We start from the raw sequence: 24,277 nt of genomic DNA, 5'->3' as shown, positions 1-24,277 counted from the left end.
TCTTTTTGTCTGAAATGGACTCTAAGTAAACATAACTGACAGCTATACTACACAAACAGACATCTTTAAACTCTGCCAATTTTTATAATTTAGAAAAAAATCAGGCTATCACTAGCATTTTAGGGGGATATGCAGATCTGTAGTACACATCTATGTTATTTTGTCATCAGAAAACAATGACATTGATAATGCTGCTAGATTAAAAAAATTAAACATACTTTACCAAAGAGGTCTCTACTTTGCAAACATATTTTTTTTATTCAATACATCCTATAAATTGATCTCCTGGAACAGACTCTGTATCAGCAACCACTTTTTGCCACTCTTAATACTAGAGATACAGTAACACCTACGTTTTGAAAGTTGTAAGTTGTTGCCCTCTGGTATAAAACCTAGTGGTTCATAGTTACAACGAATTTGGCAGTTCCACTGTAGTTAGGTTTTAGTCACACTGATTCAACTCAGAATGACCTGGAGAGCCAATACGAAAGCTGCATTTAAATATTCTTTTTCATTTCTGTCTATTACACTATTTAAAAATAAGCTAGAATACAAAAGGTCATGCTAAGCAATGTTTGATGCCCAACTTATTACCGCACCACATCCCTCCCAAAAAGCACAGCAATTCTGAATTAAGGTTGCCACTGTTATTGCTGCTTACCCGGTATAGTCTGTAAGCCACTATTTAGAAACCTAGGCACAATGGATGGCATGGTAACCTTAAGTCAGCATTTCCTGGCTTTTGCTAATTTAAGTCAAAATAATTACGTTTTAACAGAATTTTTATATTTGTCATAACAACCTGAAAATCATAGCAAATAAAATGTATTTCATTCTATATTATACTTAAAGTGGCTGGTCTTTTTAATAGAGCTTTCTGATTTTTTTAAATGATAGAACATAACAGTGGGGGAAGAGTTAAAGATAAAATACACCTAGCTACCATATTTATTCTGAAGATTTTGGTGCGCCAAAATTGACAGCCAGCTTTCTTGGCTTTCGCTTGCTGGAAGTGTTTGGTGTTGATTTGTTATGAGGAGCACTTGGCGTAGCCACATTGTCTTGAAATGAAACAGTGGATTGAGCAGCTTGAGGAGATTTTAAAGGAGCTGAAGAACTATCTTGCTGAATGTGGTCAGAAGACACTGGCTGTTCATTCTTTAGTGGTGCAGCTTGAGGGGAACTCTGAAACTCCTTGAGCTCAAAGTTTTTCTTGCTAGCAGCCCTTTTTTTAGTTACCTTTAAATTAAATAAATATTATTTAACAGAATGCATTCTTAAAAAAACTGAAAATATTCCACTTTCAGAAAACATGCATAAAATTTTTTACAGTAATTTTCTAATACTAAATAGTGCTTCACAGTGGGGGTGTTGTTGCATTCATCATGTAGGTACATTTTTTACAAAAATAGAACTGGAAGTCAAACCTGCTGATCTTACCTGCAGAGGTATAAACTGATTGTGAGAACCAACTGGTATAGTTCCTGCAAGAGACACATTTCCCGGGTAGGAGCCAGGATAATAATGTTTAGGCACTGGAGTTCCCCAGGACACTGGACCAAACATGTGAGATGATGGAGGCATTATATTAGCTGTAAAAATAAGTAACTTTTAGCTCTCTTTTCTCAAAAAAAGGATATCCATTCCCCAAGACCTCAAAAGTACCCCAACTACATTTCTCTGCATGTTGTTTCTCTTTCCAATAAAGCCTCATAGTCTTCATATTTACTTGAAAATAGATAAGTATTTATTTATTATCAAAAAAGTCCAAACAAGCAGTTCTGCTTTTACAGAACTACACCTAAATGACAGCACAGTTAAGAGCACTAACTCACGGCTTCTGTATTTCAGAGCGCACATGACTTAGGATCTTCGCATCCTTAGCTGAGTGAACTGTATTAGTACAAGGCTGCAAGTTTAGGCCATCCTTTTGAAACAAGTCAACAACATAGAAACCATGGGGAAAAGAGATGTAGCAGCTGCTGTATAGGTTATTAGGATGCTATGATGGTGCTGACTCATTAATTACTAGCTGTGAATGTGAGCTTTAGTAGAATAAAAAAAAATAGACAGGAACCAGAAACACCACCAGGATTTTCAGCAATTTTGCGGGGGTTACTTACCATGCTAATGTTTGGCAATGTACAACAGGATTGTGATGCAGTACTTCAGTAAAACTTGGTTATTAACAAATAAAAACACTAATTCGTGGATAACCATTAACTATACAGGAAAACAAAATCCACATAGAAAATCAAAGAAGAGATTTCTTAGAAATCCTGGACTGGGACTATCAGCTTTGAAATAACTACTACTGTTTTGAAGGAAAAAAAAAAAACACAAAAAACCCAACTAAGACTGAATAGACAAATACAATCTCGAGGAAAAGAAATAATTGGGATACACGTGATTCTTTGTATCAAATTAATTTGCATATTGATGAGATTCATGAACAGTTTTCAATGCAGTTCAGACATACAACTACACACACAAAGACCAAAACCGGAGCTTACTGGAAGACATTCTTTTTCATATAAAGAACTATTACAATTACAGGATATCATGACAATATTAGAAAAGTGTACTAGTCAAATACTTACCAGGGGGTTGTGCAAATACCGGAGGAATAGATCCCGGTGGCACAGGAACGCCCAGTGGTTGATAATTTGGAAAAACTGGTGGAGGCGGAGGTGGAGGCAGAGGGAAGTTCACTCCTATTGAACTCTAGGAAGAAGGAAATGGAGGGTTACAAACAGATGCAATGCAATAGAGACAAAGATTTTAAAAGATTCTTTGCATCCTCACCAAACGCTGTAGAGCAAAAAGCGCAGCTTTCTCCTTTGCTTCAGCTTCAGAATGACACTGCGGTCCGTGAACCGACAAACCATTTGATAATTTTATGTGACACACTGTCATGGTCTAGGAAAATGAGATAAGATTTTTGAAGGCATTTATATTGCAGACAAACAAACTGTGAGATAGAAACAGAGGATTTGTTTGTTTGTTTTGAAAAAAAGGCAACAAAAGGAGCTAAGGTTGATTTTTAGATGGATTTCAGTGCTCAGTCCAAATGTTTAACATAGGACAGTTGAAACAAAATTTGAGAACTAACTTTTGCAAAAAAAGCTTTTTACCTGTGGCGTTTTTAGGAAAGAGAAATCTGGTTGTGACATTCCAACAAGAGAACAAATTCGAGAAAGTTCAGAAACAGTAGACAGTGAAGGCTGTGGACAAGCAAAAGGGTGACCTCCAGTTTCCAGTGCTGATGTGTTCTGAGGGCCTCCAGCGCTATGAGGCTTGTTCATATACGCAGCTGACAAAAGAAAAAAAAAAAAAAAAAAGCTGTATCACGAACCTTTCCTGCACTGAAAAGATAGCAACTTTGTTATTAACAGAAAAAAAGCGCATATTTGACTTTTTTTCAGGTATTTTCATATCTGATTAACAAAAACAGGAGACTATATATAATAAGATTTTTAGATCTGAATAAAGAAGTAGAACTGAAAAAGATGGATATTTTGTTACTAATCAGTAACTACTATCAGGAAATCAGTATCATACTGTTAGCTATGTTCTAAAACGTCACTACAAGGTGAAGCTCTGAACTATGAGCTGTTGTTTAAACATACCCATTTTTTTTGTTTGCCTATATTGCAAGGAAGCTCCATGGCAATCCTGTCTACTAGGGGGAGCGGGAACATCATTAACTTGGGATTTCACTTCATTCCTTGTTTCCGGGTCAGAGCCATCTATCTTCAAAATCTCTTTGAGCATCTGCGTTCCTTTCTTTAAAAGTAAAATAAACCATTCAGGGACATGATGGCATTCAGATAACACTACTTTATTACTTAATTCTGAATATCATAATCGCTAACAAAACCTGAATTTTTGTTTTCCTATCAGTTACATTTTATCAAAGCACAGATAACAGCATCTTCGCCTAAACAAATGTGTTTGTTAATTTTCTTTGAGAATAACTAATTAAAAGTTCATCAGTGTGTTTCATAACATAGTGTGATGTTTCACAGAGTTTCTTTAATAGAAGCATTGATGCTAAGACAGCAGATGCTAAATTGCAGTGTAATGATTCCTGCAGTATACAGACCATAGCAAATGATTGCGGTGACAGATGTTCTTCATTTGTAGCTCTTGCTTCCCTGGAATAAGTCTGCACTTCATTTTCTTTGGAAATTTTCAAAGTAGCTAGAAGGCTTTCAAGTTCATTGCCCTTCTTAAAATAAATAAAAAAGGTACATCAACTTAGAATATTACAAGCAGATACAAAAGGCAAGGAATATTAGAGATTAATTTTATGCTCATTCAGGACTTTTTTCTCTAAGCTTGGGCATATCACAGTCATGTCTGCTCAAAGTGTGAACAGATATCCAGAGACTGTTTTTATCAAGTTTTGCGTACTAAAAAGATGCAAGTATTGACCAATAGAGAATTGATTTAAAGAATGATCAAGGTTATACAAATTTGTCTTGTACCTGTTATAAACATGAATTTGCATACAACTGACCAGGAATAATTGGAACAAATTGGACTGGAAACTGAAGTTATTCAAAAGGCACAAGAAAAATCAACTATCTAGCTCCTACCTTTCCACCTGTACAGGGACCATCAACTGCAGCCTTCTGAATTCCAGGCATGTTGGGACTTTCATTCCTCTTCAAAAGTTTGACATTGTACTTATTTACGCCTGCAAAATTCTGAAATAAACTGCGGCATTTATTATTGAATACTAATACTGCATTACTCGTTATAACACATCATATTAGAAATGCATCTGCAATAGCTTTCATAAGCTAATATTCTTAGAGGATTTCAGCTTACTGAAAACCTAGCATTTGTTTCCCATTAGAGCACAGCTTTTAGAGTCTGAGAGGAATACAAAAATAATTTGGTGTCATCATTATACATCTTACACACTTTCTCTCATTTTCTGTCTATAAAATCTCTAGAGAAAAAAAAAATATCTCCAAAATAAAATTTACCTAGTAAAAGAATTAACTAAGATGCCATTTAAAGAGAAATCTGTAAAATGATGGATCACATTAGAATAAAATGAAAAGAAAAGAATACATTTACTCAGGATAGAAGAAATTACCTGTTTGTTCGATATTTTATTGTGTGGCTGACTTTCACCTCTTGTAACTTTGGAATCTTCTTTAACTACAAAATAATACATTCTCTTGAAATGCTCTTAAAAACCATAATAATAATCAAGACAAAAAAAAATTAAGAGTACACAGAGTTGCATTAAATTTGAATGGTTGCATCAACTGTTTAATTCATACTTTATAGGTCACTTGAAGTATGCTTTTCTTGTAGGATAGAATAAAACGAAGTACATGCAATAATATATACTTAATTTTATATTCTACAAATATGATCACAAGCAAGTCTCCAAACCCAGGTTGTGAGCGTTTTTTGGTTTGGTTTTACATCAGATGGGTGCAAAGTCATCATAATGCAGAACAGATTGATTAAAAAGTTCGGGATTAAGCGTGGAATAAACTAATATGCACACCAGGATCATTATTTGACAATAGCAAGTGCAATGTAGTGTTCACATAACTATAATAAACTATTTTCTGTCAATAACGACAAAAAACTCAATAGGCATTTCAATGAAGATCAGACAAAGCAAGTAGGCCTCCTCAACACAATTTCTAATTATAGTACTTACATTTTTTATATGGCTCCTGTCTTCTTTGCTGACCTTTAAAGCTGCTGTCATTGAATCCTGGCTTATAGAACTGATTGCCAGTTCCCAGCTTGATTTCCTGAGGTAGAACTGCACCCTAGGATTTCAAACATCAAACCTTAACCAGAAAACTATGTATCTATCATTTACATAGTAGTCCCTTATGATTACTTCTTTCCAGAACTATGCATACCCTGTGTAACAATACAAATAAATGCTCTGGATGAAAGTAACATTAACTAGAAAGTTTTCTGATGTAATGAACTGATGTATAAAATTAAGTACTTTCACATTTTGAACCCAGGAATCTGTTTAAAGTTTATATACTAACCTTCTCGTGCATGTTTTGCTGAATGTGGTGAGACTTCCCAGAACTCTGCAATGATTGCCATATGCTGCAGAATTCATCATCTTGCTTACTCTGTGCCTGACACAGTAAGAAACAACACACCCAAACTCAGCAGCTATAAACTCAACTTTTGAAAAGCTAATCATAAGCAAAGACATTCTGAAAATCCTAAGGTCCGAGTTTAACAGTGTTCAGCCGGCAGAACTTTTCTTACTGACACTAGTAGCGCTTGCAGATATCTAATTTATGAAATAGGCTACTGTGGTGTCATGTATTTATGTAACAACTTTTCCAAAGAATCACTATTAAACTGAAATGAACTTAGTATGTTTTGAGATTGTTTTTATTATTAACAGAAGTTATTAACATAGGAAAGATCACTGAGTATAATTAAACTGAGATGATAATTCAAAATAGTTTCAAAAGCATACCTTCATATTGGTAGTATTCTTAAATTTTATTACTAATCCCTTATTTTGTAAGACCTTATCAATCAGGCTCAATCACTTCACAACACCACAGGTACATTACCACAGAACTGAAACCCACCTATATAAAAAACATTTGAAAATCTAGAATCTACACGAGCATAAACACAGGATATGAAACTCATTGAAGTACTGGGACAAGTTCTGCTCCAGTCTGTATCCAGACTAAAGTACCTGATGTACTAAAACAAAGCTATCTGTTTATCGCGAGAAAAGGACACCCGCTCCAAATAGGGGTCCAAAATAACTATTGAGACATTTAGGTCCAATACTAAATGAATCGGAACACTCACTTTGTTTTTCTGATTGCCACTCAGAAATGATCCTTTCTGGGGTGAGTTAGAGTTGCCCTGATTTTCAGCCCTGAGATTGTAATGCTGTCTTCCATTCAGCTGCTAAATCATTACAAGAAGAAAAAAAAACAACCATCAGAAGCGTTTCATTGCCTTAAATGTTCTTTTGGAAAGTAATTTTTCTTTTATAGACTTAGAAAACATGAGATAATTCTCAAACACACCTAAACAACATGAAGTTACCTATTAAGCTAATTTTCTTTAAAGGAGTCACTCAAAAAATAAAGTTTAATTGAACCACTAAGAACCCCAATTCACCTGTTATTTTTCCTCCTTTACTGTATTTTCAAACACAGTAAATCATAACCAAGAAGCAAAACTGACAAGGAAATCACGTCTTCTCTTTCTGAGCATGGACAATGCTTCTTGGCCCACAGGAAGCATTACTTGGAACAGAGCTTTAAGGAAATAATTGCATCTCTGCCCAAACAAACTATTTGTTGACACCAAGTGTGGTGTCACTGCTCTGAACTAAATAGTCATCTCTTGGAAATGCAACTGGAGCAACTCAAAGCAAAACAACTGTCAATAAGGAACTTTCAGTCCCTTTCATAACTGGATTAACTAATTTCTCCAAGATAAGGATTATCCTACTTCTAATATACTGACATAAAAATTAAATTTTGTTTGTACCAATGAAGATAACCATGGTCATAACTCAGTTCTATGGAAAAACATTTTTGTACAAATGAAAGAAAAGTCTTACTTGAGTAGGAACAAAAAGAGAGCGAGGAGAATGGTTGAGGCCTCCGAGATGCACTTTTTGCGAGCACGCAGATGACAGATCAGATGTGTACGAGTTGTAGTTATTGACAGCTGGCTGAGGTTTAACTATGGCCGTCAGTTTCTGATTCCCCATTTCTGACCGACTACCATGAGACAGGTTAATTAAGGCACTTGATGGCAGACGATAACCTCTGGCAGGTGAGCACCTTAAGAAAATAAAATTACATTTTTGGTTCCTCTTGTTTAATTATTGAAATTTCAATATATCTAAGAACATTGTTGCCTCTGTACCAAAAGATAACGATTAAAGTTTGAACAGCAGAGGCTGAAAACTGCATCCAATATTGAAATATAGTACCATTTCATACAATCCCATTGTCCTCCCCCCTTTGGCTTTGGGCTGTCAAAACCAGAAAACAAGTCATTAGTATTACTCTGAGCATTTCCAAAATCTAAAGCTTCATAAAAATTATCCCTACTCAAAGAGAAAAAAGAAACACAAAAGAAATAAAAACTGACCAACACTGTTGAGAAACAAAGTTTTAAAAAGAGGCATTAAAAATACTCAACCAAACCAAAGCCAACAATTTCATGCCATCTATAACAACAGCATGAAATAACTACACAAACCTTATAGTTAGGCCTCCAAGGAATTCTTCATCAAACAAAACTTCGAAGAGCACATCTGTTTCTCTACTGGCTATAGAAAATGAAGTAAAATGTCATCCTACATGTAACATTAGCTGTTTTCATCTAAATTATATAAATACCTATATTAGTTATGCAATAAATAAAGATCAAAACCTAACTTAATTAGCAACAAAAAATTCCTCATGCCTTAAATGAGTAATTTAATTAACAGCAATTTGGAAATTATTCTCAAAGTCATATATGGCTTCCCTTTTAGATATACTTTTAACAGAAATGTACCATGCACAACAACTTATCAACCTGCATTAACAGAACTGCAGTTTATAGCAGAATGTCACACTTGTCAGAAACTGCCAGAAAAGAGATGCGAACGATCTTTACATTTAGGTAGTCAGAAACTGACAGCTTTAACATTACCTTCTTGCATAATGATAGACTAATACTCCTTTAAAATTATACTAGTATATAATCACTATGGAGAAAAGAATACCTCTGTAAAAAAGTTGCATTCAAGTCTAGTCTATTCAAAATTCTGCTGGATGCAAACCAAATGAGAAAGCAACTACTTAAATGTCAGGTAAGAAAACAATTTCTATTACTAGACCTCAGACTGTTACACCCAGTAAGACTCGGTGCATCCTTTTGTTTACCTGAAATAGATTTATGGATAATCTTCTTGTCAAAGAAGGTATAAATCCATGCCATTTAACAGAAATGGAGTATCACAGAGTAAATCCCAAATTTGAAATAAAACAATTTAAGACAAATCACACTTGATAAAATTTAATGTTCAATTTAAGTATTAAGGCTAATACTTTTGGTTTTATCTCTACTTCTCTTAACTTTGCCCATATCTTCCCATAACTTCATTTTGTTCCTTTTTTGCAGCCTATTCTCTCATTGATCTCTCTTGCCTTCATATTAAGAAGGAAAAAGGGTAATTTCTTATTCAAAGTACAGCTGTGTAACACATGAAATTAAAATACAATACCCATAGGTTTAATTCCAAACAGTAAATATGTCACTAGCAGCTTTAAGTTGCATATGCTTCACAGGCGAGAAATTTCTGTGCGTTAACAACCATTATACAAAACACTTTTCTGAAGCCTGCTTTCACATCATTAGCTGAGCTGTTATATAGCTATAATGCTACAATTATGAAGAAAAAATTACCTCCTTTTATTCCTATAATGGTACCTCGAAGACCAACTGGAACAGAAAAGTTCTCTCTCACATTGACAACACGGTCAAACAGCCTATACTCAGCATCTCGATCTGGAACCACCCCATTCTGTTGCTCTAATGGCTGACAATAACCAAAAGACTGTGTTAATGTTTGCAAAAAAATAGGGATTACAATCAAAATGCATTTATAACAATACCTGAAACACACTATAAAATAACCTTGCTGAAAAAAATTGTTTAAGAACATAGAACCTTCCTTCCCAGACACAAAGCATGTGTCTTTCATATTTTTTTTTTTTTTTGCAACTCTCACTCACTGCTTCTTCCTGAGAACAGTGATCCAAGACAGACCAAGGGGATCAATTTAGACAAAATAAATCCATCAAGTGTAACCTGCCTGCAACAGCAGCATGGGTACCTGTGAAATACCAGGCAAGATGAGCAGTTGGTCATATGTCAAGAACCGAACAAAAAACAAAACAGGGAAGAGAGAATTTTATTTTGCCTTCATTATACAGCCAATAAGAACTGAAGAAACATGAAGAACAGAAGGTAGAAAAGAACTGAAAATCAGTACAATACATGACAGAGCTTGTAGTCAGAAATTTCTTTTAGAGACAGGCTACTGTTCTCAAAATGATTTTCTAGAAGGCATCATAAAACTTTTTCTTCCATAAATACTGTCCTAAAACTCCACACTCTGAAAGTTGGTAAGCTTAGGTAAAATAAATGTGATCTGGACAGCTTACCTTTATTTAAAAAAAAAACAAAACAAAAAAAACCAGAAACTTTTTACATCACTTACTCTGTACAGCAAATGGGGTTTCACAGTTACTCGCACCTTCTTGTTGCTCTTTCTCAGCTAAAGGAAAGGAACAGAAAGTCATTACAAAGTAATGTAGGAACAAACAGTGGATTTCAGGTACAAGAAAACACCCAGAAAGATAATGTAGAATTCTTTTGTTTCTTTTAGACAAAGGTATACAGCTTTCATTAAGTCTTTAGGATGACTAAGTCCAGTTTTTCAAACATGACTGATTTCTTACAAAAGCTTTTGCATTGTTTGGCGAATTCCAGAATTTACACCACTTTTATTATCATGCCCTAGCAAATAATTTCAAAGACATCAGGCCATTATTCATGTGGCTTTGCCTTTAGCTTTTGCTTTAGTAATTTCCTTAGTGCCTTTTTTGATCTGTGGCCTTCAGAAAACAACTTTCTAGTTTTCCTCAGACCAAAAAGAGAAACTGCAAGGAAAGAACAGCTCATATTGCACTTAGAAACAGCACTTCAAGTAGTTCAGAATATATACTGACACCTGTTCCTTTCTGAAATCACCAAAAGACAGAGTTCAGAGTAACAGGCTAACGCAGCACCCTCAAAAAGAGTGAGTCAATTAAAAAGATTAATAATGAGCTCTTCTGAATTTCTGGGACAACTCATTAAAAAAATCAGATCTTACATTACATTCTGTATTCTTTTTCTTTGGAACAACAAGGAATCTTCAATTGTCTTACTCTAATTCAAGAACTTGGAAAATAATGAACAGCTGCTTTTTGGTTCACTCCTGCTCACAATGATGTCAAGCTGCATACCTTGCACTTCTCTATTTCTTCTTCAATTTTGTCGACAATGGCTGCATCCAAAATTTGCAAGTCACAAGATGAACGAGACAAAGCAGACACAGGATGTGCCTTTAACCATGCAACAATTTCTTGAACTTTCTCAGCTCTAAATAAAACAGGACACGAATTAAAACTTTCATTGCATAAACTAATCATTTTACTATGTTCCCTGATTTAATTGGTCAAATATTATGACATAGGCACAATGCTTGTATAAATTCTGTTATTTATGAATGTAAGGTTCTGTATGAGTTTACAATAGAGGTTAGAAAAAAACGTCTAACTGAATCATGCAATACTGTTTCAAAACTATAACCTGAAGTTTTGTCTCAGCCAGAAAAAAAAAATTAAAAAATGAAATTACTTAAAAGTATTAAGTAAATTACGTTTGCATCCATACAACTAAGCAAGTTCAGCTGCGATAAAGGTTCTGTGACCAGCTGTTTCTCACAACACAGTAAGAACAAACTTCAGTGTACGCCACTCTGGTAAAACAGAGCACAAACCTGAGGGTCTTGTAATAGAAGAGTCCCACGATGGTATATCTGTCTGGCAAGAGTCCTGCGGAGTGCAGCACCATGCAGGCTTACTAACTCAAGCCCATGAATAGGGCTTACTAGCTAATAATAAAAGCTTTTTTAATGTTACCATACTGTATCTGGAACAAAGGTGGCTCCTTGTCTCCCATGAAACTGACTGGACGTATACTGAAAATGTGCAAAGTACTTCAAATTCCGTACATGTTATTTTTCAAATTCAAAGTGATCTTAATTAAAATAATTATAGCTTATCACGGAATCGCGGGAATCACAGAATTATCAGAGTTGGAAGGGACCTCTAGAGATCATCTAGTCCAACTCCCCTGCTAGAGCAGGATTGCCCAGAGCACATTACTCAGGACTGCATCCAGGCGGGTCTTGAAAATCTCCAGAGAAGGGGACTCCACAACCTCCCTGGGCAGCCTGTGCCAGTGCTCTGTCACCCTCACCGTAAAGAAGTGTTTCCGTGTATTTGAATGGAACTTCCTGTGTTCTAACTTGTGCCCATTACCCTTCGTCCTGTCACTGGGAACCATTGAAAAGAGCCTGGCTCCATCCTCCTTCAACCCACCCTTTAGATTTTATTTATTTTTATTTTTATTTTCCAATAAATATTTTTATTCTTAGTGAATGTTTCTTTAAAAGCAGGAATTATGAAGTAGCCATTGAAAAGGAGATTTCTCATTTATTGGACTCAAGATAGGAGTCTGACAGAGACTTGAACTCCAAAACCGGAATGTCCAACGTTCTAATAATTTTCTCAGAGTCATCACTGAACAATCATGCTGCTCAAGGAACAGCAAGGTTTCAGTTATGCAGCAGCCACTATACAATCACCATCAATTTCGCAGTGTTGTCAGCCTTTATTCTACTTATTCTAAAAAAGAAAAAAAAAAAACCAACACAAAAATGAAGAAAGATGGCCTACCCATTCTCATCCTCTCCAGGCCAAATGTCATCTTCATAGAAGATATCTTCCTGGCTATTCTTGGCTATATAATTAAATAGTTCAGGGACCCTAAAAATGAGTAAATGGAAGACAAACTTAGTTTCACATCAGCACAGACCACAAAAAAGCATCACCAAAACAAACTTTGATGGGCTTCAGAATTTTTGAAACCCACATGGATTACTGTTTAGTTAATTTAGTGTCATACTGTTCATTTGTCAAGGGTAAGCTGTTGACAAAATTTCTCTATCCCAAAATATGCTTCTCCTTGGAAGGAGAGACTTGGAAGGAGAATACTGGAATAAAAGAAATTCCATCAAGCAATCTCCAAAACCAAACTCATCAGTTCTTAGATCCATGTCCAGAGGACAAAATCCAAACACTGATAACGAAGGTGGGTAATTTGGATGAAGTTCACATTCAAGATTCACCTTTCTAAATACTCAGCAAGTAGTTGTTCTACTGCAGAAGAATACATCCATTCATTTCCAACTTTCTTAGTATAGCCAGGAACTTCTTCATTTTTCTTATTGAACTTCAGGTTTAGCCCCACATTTGCTTTGTGATCTCCATGAGGACTGGAAATAAAAGTTCATTAACTTGGAATAATATACGTGTCTGTGTACATACATTAAAAAAACACATAAACATACATCCTCAGCCTTAAAACACAGGAAAAAAAAAATTCACTGTACTGTTTACTTGTTAGCATCATGACAGCTGTAAATGTTACGGGACGCAAGCTGTGCTAAGGTAGCTGTCTACATGTGTGCCCATACCTTATTGCAAAAGAAGGTAGGAAATACTTTATTTCTTCCTTAATTGAGATCTAATCAACCACAATCTACCTGGCATTTACCGAGAAGTAAAAGGATGTCCCTGAACGATCAGTGGGGAACAAATGTACACATTAAATCACAAGATGGTGCTCATGCATCAATCACTTCTTTAGTGAGCTGTCTTAGGAAACCACAATTTTGACATTTGGAGAACTACAGGGGTTGCCTCCCTTATATATTTTAAGCAGGTTTAGTCTTAACTAGTTCTTCAAAAAAATTACAGGTACAATCAGTATCCCTTTATACTAGCAGTAATGATAAGTACAATGAAATTAGACCCCAATTCCACCTTTTATCCTCAGTGTGGCAAAGTCAGTTCAAAATTCTGCTTCAATTATGCAAGTAGTTAATCAGGAAAGTCAATTTATGTCTTTCTACAATACTAAAAGCCAACAGAACAACTCTCCAGTAAACAAAAATCAAAGAAAAGTTTATAATGAGAGAGAAAAACACTGCATATGAATTTATTTTACAGGAAATATACTTTAAAGAAAGCTTAACATCACAAAACAGTTATGCACTTGATATGAACAGCACTTAAACATGGCAGAAATCTTGTAGGGTTGTGTTAGAATTTAGAAGCTTCTCTACGGTCAAAATTCACAAAGAAAACTTACTTTTTCTTTGATCCTCTTCCAATAAAGATACTCCCTGTAAATCTGGAGACAAGATATCCACTTACTCCAAGACGGCTGGCCAAAATATATGCAGGATTGTATTTCACAGAATATTTCTTTAAAACAAACAAACAAACAAAAAATATTGGCAATTCCCAAAAGATATGGATTTTTACACAAAGGGCAAATGAATTGCATGGAAGCATCCCATAAAGACATTTACCATTGCAAAATATATTTAACGCATTGTTTAAGCTTTTCCTAGAAAAACAGACGCACTTACATGCTGGTTCTGTATTAAGGGATCAAGCTGGGGTTCACATGGAATATTGAAAACTACACGAATTCTACCTTCTGTGATCACATCACGTGAATCTTGAACCTTGGAGAGAAATATAACATATTAAAAACATTATTTAAAAAGAGAAGTCTTCGGATACTAGACCTTGCAGTCTACTTTATCAACAATTCTGCTGCAGTAGGCACGGAGATGCTTTGGGATTCATCATCTTGCCATGACCTGTACACTGCTTCCTCATAGAGGCAATCAAACAGCATTAAATCAAAGGAATCCATGACTGAAAATGGTCCAAAATGGAAACACTCTATATCACAAATTATCACAAATATTTAATAAAAATAATCCTGCATTCAAGCTATGCTACCTTATGTTATGCCAGCAACAGTGATAAGGAAAGCAGAAGAACCCCCTCCTCCTCTGACTAAACCAGCAGGGAATCTTTCACTTAAAATTTTATCTAGCAAATGACCACTACTGCCACGCAACATGTTAGATTATGTTAGGCTTGCAAATAAAGAAATCTAGGGGGGAAAAAAATACAAAATGATTGAAACTAACTTCTCCCATGCAGCCGTAGTAAGGAGATCCCAGCATAAAGGCTGTACTTCCAGGAGGAAACAAGTCATCCAAAGTTTTGATGTTTGAAAAACGAGAGTCAAAGGCTTTGATATCCTACATGAAAAAAAAAAAACAAAACAAAATTGACAATGTTAAATATAATTCAGTTCCAGCAAAATAATTAAAAAGTTCATATAAATAGATGATTTTTCTAAAACATTATCTGAGTCTGAAATAATTAATTGAAAGCAAAGAAGTTAACACTATTACAAATGCTGTTACACAAGCAACTATGCTACCTTGTAGAGCACTACTACTGTACTTCATACAAAATATCATCTGTAAAAAGACAACAAAAGGCATTTTTTCAGTTAAGATCTCTAAACTGTGCAACAGGGTCCCAAATTTTGTGAAAAAATACTTGCTTAAGCACATAATGTTTTTTAATATAATAAATAACATTAATGTAAGATGCTTATTTTTGTTTATTCTTTTGTTTTAAAGGAGCATATACCCTTTCCTCCCCATCTGTACCCCCACCCCAATGAAGTAAGGAGCTATGTGCAAGAAGATACTGAACTTGTATATTTACCTTGACAACAGTTTGGTAAACAAAAGGAAGAGCTTGTTTTGACCACTGCTTCTCCAAATAAACTTCTCCATTTTGGTTTAGTTGATATCTATTACCAGTGAGTAACTGAGCATACACAACTATTGATGTTTCATGTATAATTATTCCTTTTCTTCTCTGGTAGCTGAATACAAAACAGAACACTTAGACTGATTACAATAAACAGAACTGAACCAAGAGGTTGGAATTAATTTCTTGAAATTAAAAAAAAAAAGAATACTTTTCTTAACTAAAGGATTATAATAGTTTGCTTCCTTTTTTTATAAAAAATACCCAGAACAAATGGCTTAACCAATTGCTTATCCATTGTTGCACAGCCGTCACTACATAGCTAAGTGTGTTAATTGACGTTTTACCTTAAGGCAAAGCTACTGTAACTCAGTTGTGTTCCACTGGGCACCCACACTCTAGAAGAGCAAGAGTTGTATTCAAATTTAACAATGCTAAGATACTGAAGTCGTAACTTGATACTGTATGACTCCATTCTATGTACTTCCTACAACCGAAGGAAGACCAGAACAGAAAATTGAGTGGGAGAATAAATACTGAAATTCACTCATTTGAGAATTCTTTTGTAAGAGCATCTAACTTTAAATACCTAGAGACTAACTCCATATATTCTGAAATTTCATTATCAGCTCTTTCTTACTGTTTTTTTATATTTCAGCAGTCTCATTACCCTTTATCATCAACTATGCAGCAGCTTTTCTCTGCTACTTAGTTGTATAATACAGCAAAAAACATATCTAAGCTGTAAAATGCAAAGTTACACTTTAATTTTCAAATTACTTACTGCTCTGAAATGCCTTGAATTTCTTTTAACCACATGCTTTGTTCCTTATCTCCAACGTAGGCCACTTTAGTTGGGGGCACTGCATTTCCCATGTAAAGCTTCTGTGTGCCATGTGGTTCTTCCAAATAAAACCTCGAGAATATCGTGACAGGTACAAATTTAACCAAATAGGATTAATCTAGACATAACCAATTGTGAGCAAAACTTAAACCAGTTAGAAATTACTCATTAAGGACATGGAAAACTTGCAGCATCGTTTTCTCTACCCCTTCCACAACAGGACACACAGCATATTTTTTATTAAAAATACCACTGCATGTGCTGAAAGGAAGATTGTATAGAAAAGTTCTCTTTTACATTATTCTGTGTGGATTTCTGTGTATGCCTTTTTCCCCTCAAAGTTAAGAATGATCTCCCCCAAATTTCTACATCTATAGCAAAATACTAAAGGACTAGACTTGTACAAAGATAAGCAAACCTCAGAATAACGTTAAACAAAGGTTCTTCCACCAAGCAGCCTTCAATACCTCTGGACTAACTTGCTGTTAGCATTACAATAAAATAAAAACTGTTATACAGCCTAAAGAATTTATTTTGAATAAAACAATACAGATGATAAACAACAGTCTACGAAATGTCTCTTACTTAGTTTCTCCATCTGACACAGCAACAACTCTGGCTTCTTCAAGGTGTGGCCAGTTAACAAAAACACGCTTTCCAAGTACCAAACTGGCAACATTTTCTACCATCTGAAAAAAACCCAGAGTTATTACTACTAAGAGTTTAAAATATTCTGTTAAAATATTTTCAAACTGTTTTTGCAATACAAACTACTCTAGTAGTTCTTGCAGAAGCAGCAGCTCATTTTAGTTTATAAAAGCATATTTTGATACATATTACATAATCTCCGATTAGAAATGGAGAATCATATTCCCTTTTTTAGGACAAAGTATCATATTCCAAATGTGGATCTTTACATGCAGCATATGTTAGTTGTAAGACCTGCTTTGATATACATTTCTGGTACAGGGTTACTATGTACTCTTTTTATTAGATCGCTTAGAACTATTTGTGCCTCTGCGACACCATAATCAAACTGACAATTTGAGATTAGTGAAATATTTTGTACCATAAATTTTACTTTTGTATCTCACTGAAATAAAGAAACAGCACTTATGTTGAGGACTTTGCTATCATCTGCAATTTTAGTCTCACATTATATTCTATTTTTCCAATGATTTTCTGCTATTTTTTAATCCATTATTTTGGCTTATTTAATTCTCTTTGCCATGCATCTTGAATATTCACTCTCCCTATCCTTCTACTGTAAAATCCCATCTTGTTGTTTTCCTCCTCTCTCCTTTCCTGGTTTTCTTTAATTATTTATCTCTGAAACTTTTTTCTTTTTCTGGATTTGTCTTTTGCCACCTCATGTTTTTGATTATGAAATGGAATTGGCTTTTAAAGCATTTAGAAAAAATATTTTGTTTCCTAATGTCTCTGCAGCAACTCTTTCCCATAATTCAGCTATCAAACAGTCTCATTTAAGTGGAAGGTATAAATCTGCTTTGTTGATGAAAAGGGACTGATTAAAAAAGAAAGTGTCTGTGTACTCAGTTACCCAAAAGACAAGCGGCACTGGTCTGGAGACTCTGCTTCATTGCATTTACACCATTTCCAACTATTAATTAGTCAGGAGTGAGTCTCACCAACTCCTTACCTGAGAACACCTGATAGCCACCACAGAGCAATGCCAGAAACTACTAAGGAGACTGTCTGAAGCCAGGACAAATGTAAATCTTTCAGCAGATTCCCAAAATTCTAGACTGTTCACCAAGTTTAGAGTTTAATCCTAATGAAATTTATTTTTTACTATTGACTCCGATAGTCAAAAAAGTTTTCAGTGTGAACCAATACCGTTGATGTTTTCAGCAAACTAATTCAGCTGATGTTTTCAAAATATATATTGAGAATACTACCACCTAATGGTCTCAACTTTGGACTGGGAGTTAAGAACTCCAGGATTCTTACTCCAGCAATTAATTCTACAGCCTTGAGCATACAGTCATATTTCACCTTTCTTTCTATTAATCAAATTTTAACAACTTGTACATAAAGCTCGTTTTGAAATCAAAGCATTACTAGTTAAAGGAAGTTTTAAACAATCTAAAGAATACTTTTTAAAATTAACTATTCAATATATTTAACTACTCTTCTCTTTTTAAATAAATGCTTGGGTTTTAAGTTTTTTTTAGAACTTTTTCAGTACTATTCTAGATGTTTTTCTCCTATAATACACTATTGAGAAGATATAATTAACCAGCATTTCAAATCTGACTATTTAACAAATCCAGTCTTTTCATGACAAGTTTGTCTGTTTAGGGTTTTTTTTTGTTTGTTTGTTTTTTGTTAGGAGCTGAAGGCTTACCTGTTCTTTTGAGTTCTCATCAGCTAGGATTTCTAACATCATGTTCTCTCCATGGCTGCTTTGCTGAAACACCTGTACACCACTTTTTCTAAGACAGAACTGGGTAAAAACAAAACAGCCCATAAAACTTCCTTGAACTCTTACATAGTTATCTATTAAATACAATTGAAAACGTCAGAAGAGAAATCTTCTACCTTATGTTTAATGTGCTTTAAAGTAGGAAATCCACAAAAATATAACGCACTCTTGTTCATTTTTGTTATCTTGTTGTGGGTTATTTCTACGTGCCAAGCATCCAAAGGTATTGTTTTATACCTAAAAAACAAGTAGTACAACATTTGCTTATACAGATTGACCTTCAGCTGTAGAAGCTCTTGTTGCTCACTCAAACATTCATTACTTGATAAACGCTTTGACTTTCCTGTAGGGTGGCAATTAATTTAAGCCACTTAGAATCTATACAAAGGACTATAAAGCCCCATGCTATTGCTGTAGAGACTACTCATGAAGACAAGTACAAAACTTCAAGCCACAGCATGTCCCAATCTCACTATTTTAATTCATTGTTATTGTCAAATTCTAAACTAGCAATGGTTCCATACAGTATCACTCATCTTCACAACTATTACATTCTTCACAGAGGGTAACCTCACCACAGGCGTTCTTCCCCTATTTTGCTTTAGGTTTGACTACTATTAAGGTTATGTTTCCATTTAATCTTGAAACCTCAGCCTGTGTTAAATAAAGCTGGCTACTTTCAGCAAGAGGAAAGTGAACCACACATTTGTGTTCAACTCTCTGCACTGGATCCAAACGCTTACTTTTTTTTTTTTTTTTTTTTTCCAAATGGTCTGGAATTAGCGTGCTGATAAATCATCACTATTATCAGATATTTGTACCAGTCTTTCATGCTCTGTATCATACAAAGTTTAGTAATTCTCTAGAGTGTCCTTGCTGACTTAGCATTGATTCATCTGTTTTGCAAAGTAATACTTGAAGAAAAGGGACAAATGCTTTTACGGTGCCATCCACAACAAGTAACATCTACTTCAACATCATACATTTTTCATTGCATATATTGGCATATACAAGCTTTGGTTAAAACGCTAATAAAAGTATTCTAGCTACTTTTAGTCTACTCTATAATAGTTATGCCAGCGTTACCTTGTATGACATCTTTCTATTGCAGGGAATTTCTCTGGCCATGGTGACATGTACTGGAACTCTGCTTCTTTGTCATACCAGTACATTAAACAAGCACTATGAGTATTTCTTCGTTTCTCCTCTTCTTTTAGGCACTTATTACAGGATTCCATGGCCTGCAGCAGTCGTTTCTAAATTTTAGAGAAATTACTGTATGTGAAATGGGCAACAAAAATTACTGTGGAAACACCTACACTGGGAAAGTGGATAACTTTTCTGGTTAAAGTGTTAATTTTCTAATTGCAGCCTCACCCTTCCTCATGTCCCTGCTCTCTGATAAAAATAGGACAATTACAATGGAATGGCTTTGGAGAATAAAGATTACCTTTTTGCAAATATGTTTCCAAAGGCTGGCCACATTTTGCCTTTTACATTTAACATGCAAAGAAATATTAAAGACATTTTAGATGTTATTGTAAAATTCTGCAAAGTAACTATTGAAGACGCTTCAAAACCTTATGCGTCATTCAAGTAGCAACTATTGTCTTGTGAGAAGACTAAGTCCTGTCAACCTTTCACTATGGATTCACTATGGGCCTATGGAAACAATGGATAGGCACAGGCCACCACCTGTACATATGTTAACATCTAACCTGCACTTTTATTTTCATCCACTTTTTGATGTGCTCAAATTTAATCTGATAAAAGATATTACAACAACGTATATAGTACTGTTATCCTATATGTAAAAGGAAAATGTTACTATTTTATTCCTCTCCATTAATGTTTTACTGTGATATGTACTTCAAGTCTTCTACCCATTACTGGTGTTCATGTGAAGAGATCTTCTGTAAAAAGACTGGGTTTTTTTTTTTTCCAAGTGTTTCTTTTATTTTACCTACAGACATTCTGTATTTTTATATGTATATAAGAATAGATTTTTTTTTTCCTCAAAAAATCTGAAACTAAATATTTGAGTAGCTGATTAAAAACATGAACAACAAAAAGTCCACATCCCTTACTTAAGACTTCTGCCACTTGAAGCTAACTTTGCTTGTGGTAACTTAATCTAGCCTAACTCTTCAGGCAGCAAACATTTATGCTTTTCTGTGGTCTTATCAAGTGTTAATTTGTAGATTTGCTACAAAGCTTTTATAGACAGCAGATGTTGAAAGAACTTACCTCATCAATAAACGGGATTAATACTACAGCTTCCCATTCTTGCTGTTTTCCATTTAGGTCAGTTTTAAAATCTGGTGGATAATATTCTATAATAGGGGAGTCTTGACTAATCATCAAATGCTAGGAAAATACAATAGAGGAATTAAACAATATCAGAGACAATTCAGCACTAATTCTAGGAAGAAGGCAGCTGGTATTAAAACCAATTCAAGGCTGAAAAGGAATTCAACATTTATCATTTAACTGTCCTAGTTTGAAGCTGCTTAGCAAACGCAAAATTTTGTATATATTACTAACTTCACAATGTACTAAGAATAGTAAGAAGTAGAAATATTTAACCATACGCCTAAAATTTAGAGGTAGAATTGAAGTACAGAACATGCAAAAACATCAAGAAAAGAGTTATTTCAAAATAAAGCAGACAACCAGTAAGAGACAGATAAACACAATTTAATTCTAAATCCTACCTGGTAGCATTTAGGCAGCAGATCTTTGCTAGCTGCTGGAAGTACAGCAAGAAGCTGTTCAAATGGCATGAAAGGTTTTCCCAGCTCAAATTTGATTTTGAGTTCGCCAATGTTGCGAATATCCGACAGATAAGGTGCATAATGATAAGGATAATACCTGCAGGGAAAAAAACCTCTTAACTACTTGAATTAATTATAGCACAGCAGTGTTCACAGATCACAAAACAAACAGAACTACATAAAATGTTCCTAGGATACAAGGCGAAATATCACTCGATCTTTAAGCAATTTCTCATTTGATAATTTTTCTTACCAGCTCCATGACTGAACTCCATGGTAATAATAATGCAAAATCCACTGTATTGCCTGGACATAACATTCAGCTTGGTCAGCCAAGAAGTCACTTAAAAGAAAAAGGGAAGATACTTATTAGTTTTTCTCATTTTCACTGGTACATAAAAATTACTTAGTACCTTGTACATACGAATGAAGTTAGAGCATTTTGGGAACCTAAGACAACCACAGTTTCTAGGTTCATTTAATACTAACGGATTTCTTCTCTGTGGTCCTCACTGGACCAGCAGCTCTTCTGGCATTAGCCAAAAGCATCACCGCTGCAGTACACTGCCATGTGTTCTCTGCTTTTGACATGGACAAATATTCTGTCTTGTATTAGACATATGCAAAGACTTGTCTTTGGTGTTTAAAAAAAAAAAAAAAAAAAGAAAAGAAGAAAAAGCATACACTTACTCAGAAACTACTTCTACACCCATTTTAGTCATGTAGTAAGTTCTTTTGTATTGCCTAAACTCAGTTTCAAACAGATCATCATCTTCTGGCTCATCTTCCAACACAGCTGAAAAAGCAGTAACGGGGTGTGAGGGGGGAAGGATTAACATTCACTTCTCTACTACAATAAGGTTTGAAGACATTCAGTTTTGACGTAATGCCTTAAACTTATTCCTCAATTCACAGTTATAGGTGCTCATACCTTCCCTGCACTGAAAGCAACACGAAACAATCAAACAAAATCTTTACCCAGATAAAGTTTGGAATTTTTTTCTTTTCAGGACAGGCAACCTATTTTGTAGCCCAATTACAAGAAGAGAAAGGATAATATAAGCCATCAGAAAATAATAAAAAAAAAAGTTAAAATAAATTTTAAAATTTATTCTTTTTTCAGCAGCATCATCTTATATCATGAAGTAATATTTATATATTTTTGACATTAAGTTTCAAAATATAAGCAAAAGACATTTCCTACAAGTGGAATGAGTTTAAAAACATAATCAATACAACCAAAACCCTCCAAAACATATAAAAATCTCTTCATTTGTCCCCACCTATATAATAAAATACCTAGGCATACAATTCTAAAAAACATAATGTTGTTGAAGATTTGCTCATTCATTCTTATTCAATTCATCGTGGAATACTTGTCAGGCAAGAAGTACTTCCAAAGTTTTAGCCCCACTCCCTCTCACCATAAGCCGGTGACGCGCAGTTCAATTTCCCAATAGCTGACTATGTAACTCTTTCATTTAGATTAAGGTCATCTCTGACATGAAATTCTTACAGATCTTCCAAATCTATACACAAATTAACAAGGGTTTTTGTTGTTTATGCATAAGGAAAAATTATTTACACTTACTTTTAGGGGTCACAACTTCATCTTCGTTTTTTTCTAAAGCAGCCAAACATATTGAATTTTCCTGAGCCTATTAATATTTGAGATAAAAGTACAGAATAATATGCACTTAACTCATTCACAACCATATAATCTGCAACTCAAAATGCTATAATCAAGATGCATAAATAATAACATTATTTAGTATAAAACCCACTACATTTCTTTCACTTGTAATTGCCTAGGGAAAATGATTTTATCCATACAGATCAGACAAAGGAGCAGTCTCAAATAAAGTCTTACTACCTTTATAAAAAAAATCCGAATATTTGTTTTCCAAAATACAAATACTTCCAAAACTGCACAGTACACATTTAAGCATTTTTACCTACATCATGCATTGTGCTACAGCACCCGTATGCAATCAAATTTTTAATCAGTAAATTTTTAAGAGTTCAAATTATTCTTCTGGGAAGTAAGGATACAAGAAATTGTGTTTTAGAGAGTCAAACAAGCCAAACGTTCACTTTGTTCTCACACTATGCACTCTTTTCTGTACAACACTGAGTAGCTTTCAATAAGGAGAATCATTAAGTTGGCCCTCTTCCCCTGTACCTGAGATATGCAAGCTCCTGACTGTCACTGCCATTCAAAGGATCAGTCAAGATGACTAGCTAATACTACACAGCTGCTCCAAAATTCTGTGGCAAATAAGAAAACAACCACAAATAAAGCATATCTTATTAAAGGAAGAGGTAACATCTTGCTCTTACAAACCACAAACTGCACTAAAGAACAGGATAATGATATACAGTGACAGATTAAACCTGAAGGAATTTCCTGCTGCTACTCTACACTGTGCTGAAGTCATACACTGGAGGATGGCCAATGGAGGTGGGGAACATCACAGTGGGGCAGAGTCAAGATACTGAGAAAGGAGTTGTCCTTATTAATTAGTTATATCTAGAATTCTAAGTTTAATAACCAATCTGAGATAACTCACACCAATGACACTGCTATTTACCTATTCATTGTCAAACAGTTGGCAGATAGCAAGACATGCATGAATGATCTATCGGTGTACCTGAAATCTATAAAACTTCCAGCAGGCTATGC

At 34.7% G+C, this 24,277-nt stretch overlaps 1 protein-coding gene across 1 annotated transcript in view; it reads right to left on the bottom strand.

Moving 5' to 3' along the window:
• Positions 1–752: 752 nt before the first annotated feature.
• XRN1 (5'-3' exoribonuclease 1) overlaps positions 753–24,277 on the bottom strand; it is a gene marked incomplete at its 5' end in the record, with an annotated part of 33,545 nt that continues 10,020 nt past the window's right edge. The window contains 32 exons of the mRNA XM_082487310.1: positions 753–1,239; positions 1,441–1,592; positions 2,601–2,724; positions 2,806–2,919; positions 3,135–3,313; positions 3,630–3,786; positions 4,106–4,231; positions 4,602–4,712; positions 5,111–5,175; positions 5,693–5,807; positions 6,042–6,137; positions 7,607–7,832; positions 8,257–8,326; positions 9,451–9,583; positions 10,268–10,324; positions 11,058–11,193; positions 12,555–12,644; positions 13,007–13,153; positions 14,032–14,147; positions 14,315–14,413; positions 14,891–15,004; positions 15,483–15,645; positions 16,315–16,446; positions 16,960–17,063; positions 18,743–18,841; positions 18,937–19,057; positions 19,907–20,076; positions 21,068–21,187; positions 21,535–21,691; positions 21,848–21,937; positions 22,285–22,390; positions 23,186–23,252. Coding sequence (XP_082343436.1) covers positions 949–1,239; positions 1,441–1,592; positions 2,601–2,724; positions 2,806–2,919; positions 3,135–3,313; positions 3,630–3,786; positions 4,106–4,231; positions 4,602–4,712; positions 5,111–5,175; positions 5,693–5,807; positions 6,042–6,137; positions 7,607–7,832; positions 8,257–8,326; positions 9,451–9,583; positions 10,268–10,324; positions 11,058–11,193; positions 12,555–12,644; positions 13,007–13,153; positions 14,032–14,147; positions 14,315–14,413; positions 14,891–15,004; positions 15,483–15,645; positions 16,315–16,446; positions 16,960–17,063; positions 18,743–18,841; positions 18,937–19,057; positions 19,907–20,076; positions 21,068–21,187; positions 21,535–21,691; positions 21,848–21,937; positions 22,285–22,390; positions 23,186–23,252 — 4,047 coding nt within the window. The 3' untranslated portion in view covers positions 753–948. The remainder of the gene's footprint in view (positions 1,240–1,440; positions 1,593–2,600; positions 2,725–2,805; positions 2,920–3,134; positions 3,314–3,629; positions 3,787–4,105; positions 4,232–4,601; positions 4,713–5,110; positions 5,176–5,692; positions 5,808–6,041; positions 6,138–7,606; positions 7,833–8,256; positions 8,327–9,450; positions 9,584–10,267; positions 10,325–11,057; positions 11,194–12,554; positions 12,645–13,006; positions 13,154–14,031; positions 14,148–14,314; positions 14,414–14,890; positions 15,005–15,482; positions 15,646–16,314; positions 16,447–16,959; positions 17,064–18,742; positions 18,842–18,936; positions 19,058–19,906; positions 20,077–21,067; positions 21,188–21,534; positions 21,692–21,847; positions 21,938–22,284; positions 22,391–23,185; positions 23,253–24,277) is intronic.

This window comes from Vanellus vanellus (assembly GCF_965231255.1).
Source record: "Vanellus vanellus genome assembly, chromosome: 8".
Lineage (NCBI taxonomy): Eukaryota > Metazoa > Chordata > Aves > Charadriiformes > Charadriidae > Vanellus > Vanellus vanellus.
Note: the sequence above shows the minus strand (reverse complement) of the source record. Positions and strands in the feature narration are given on the sequence as shown.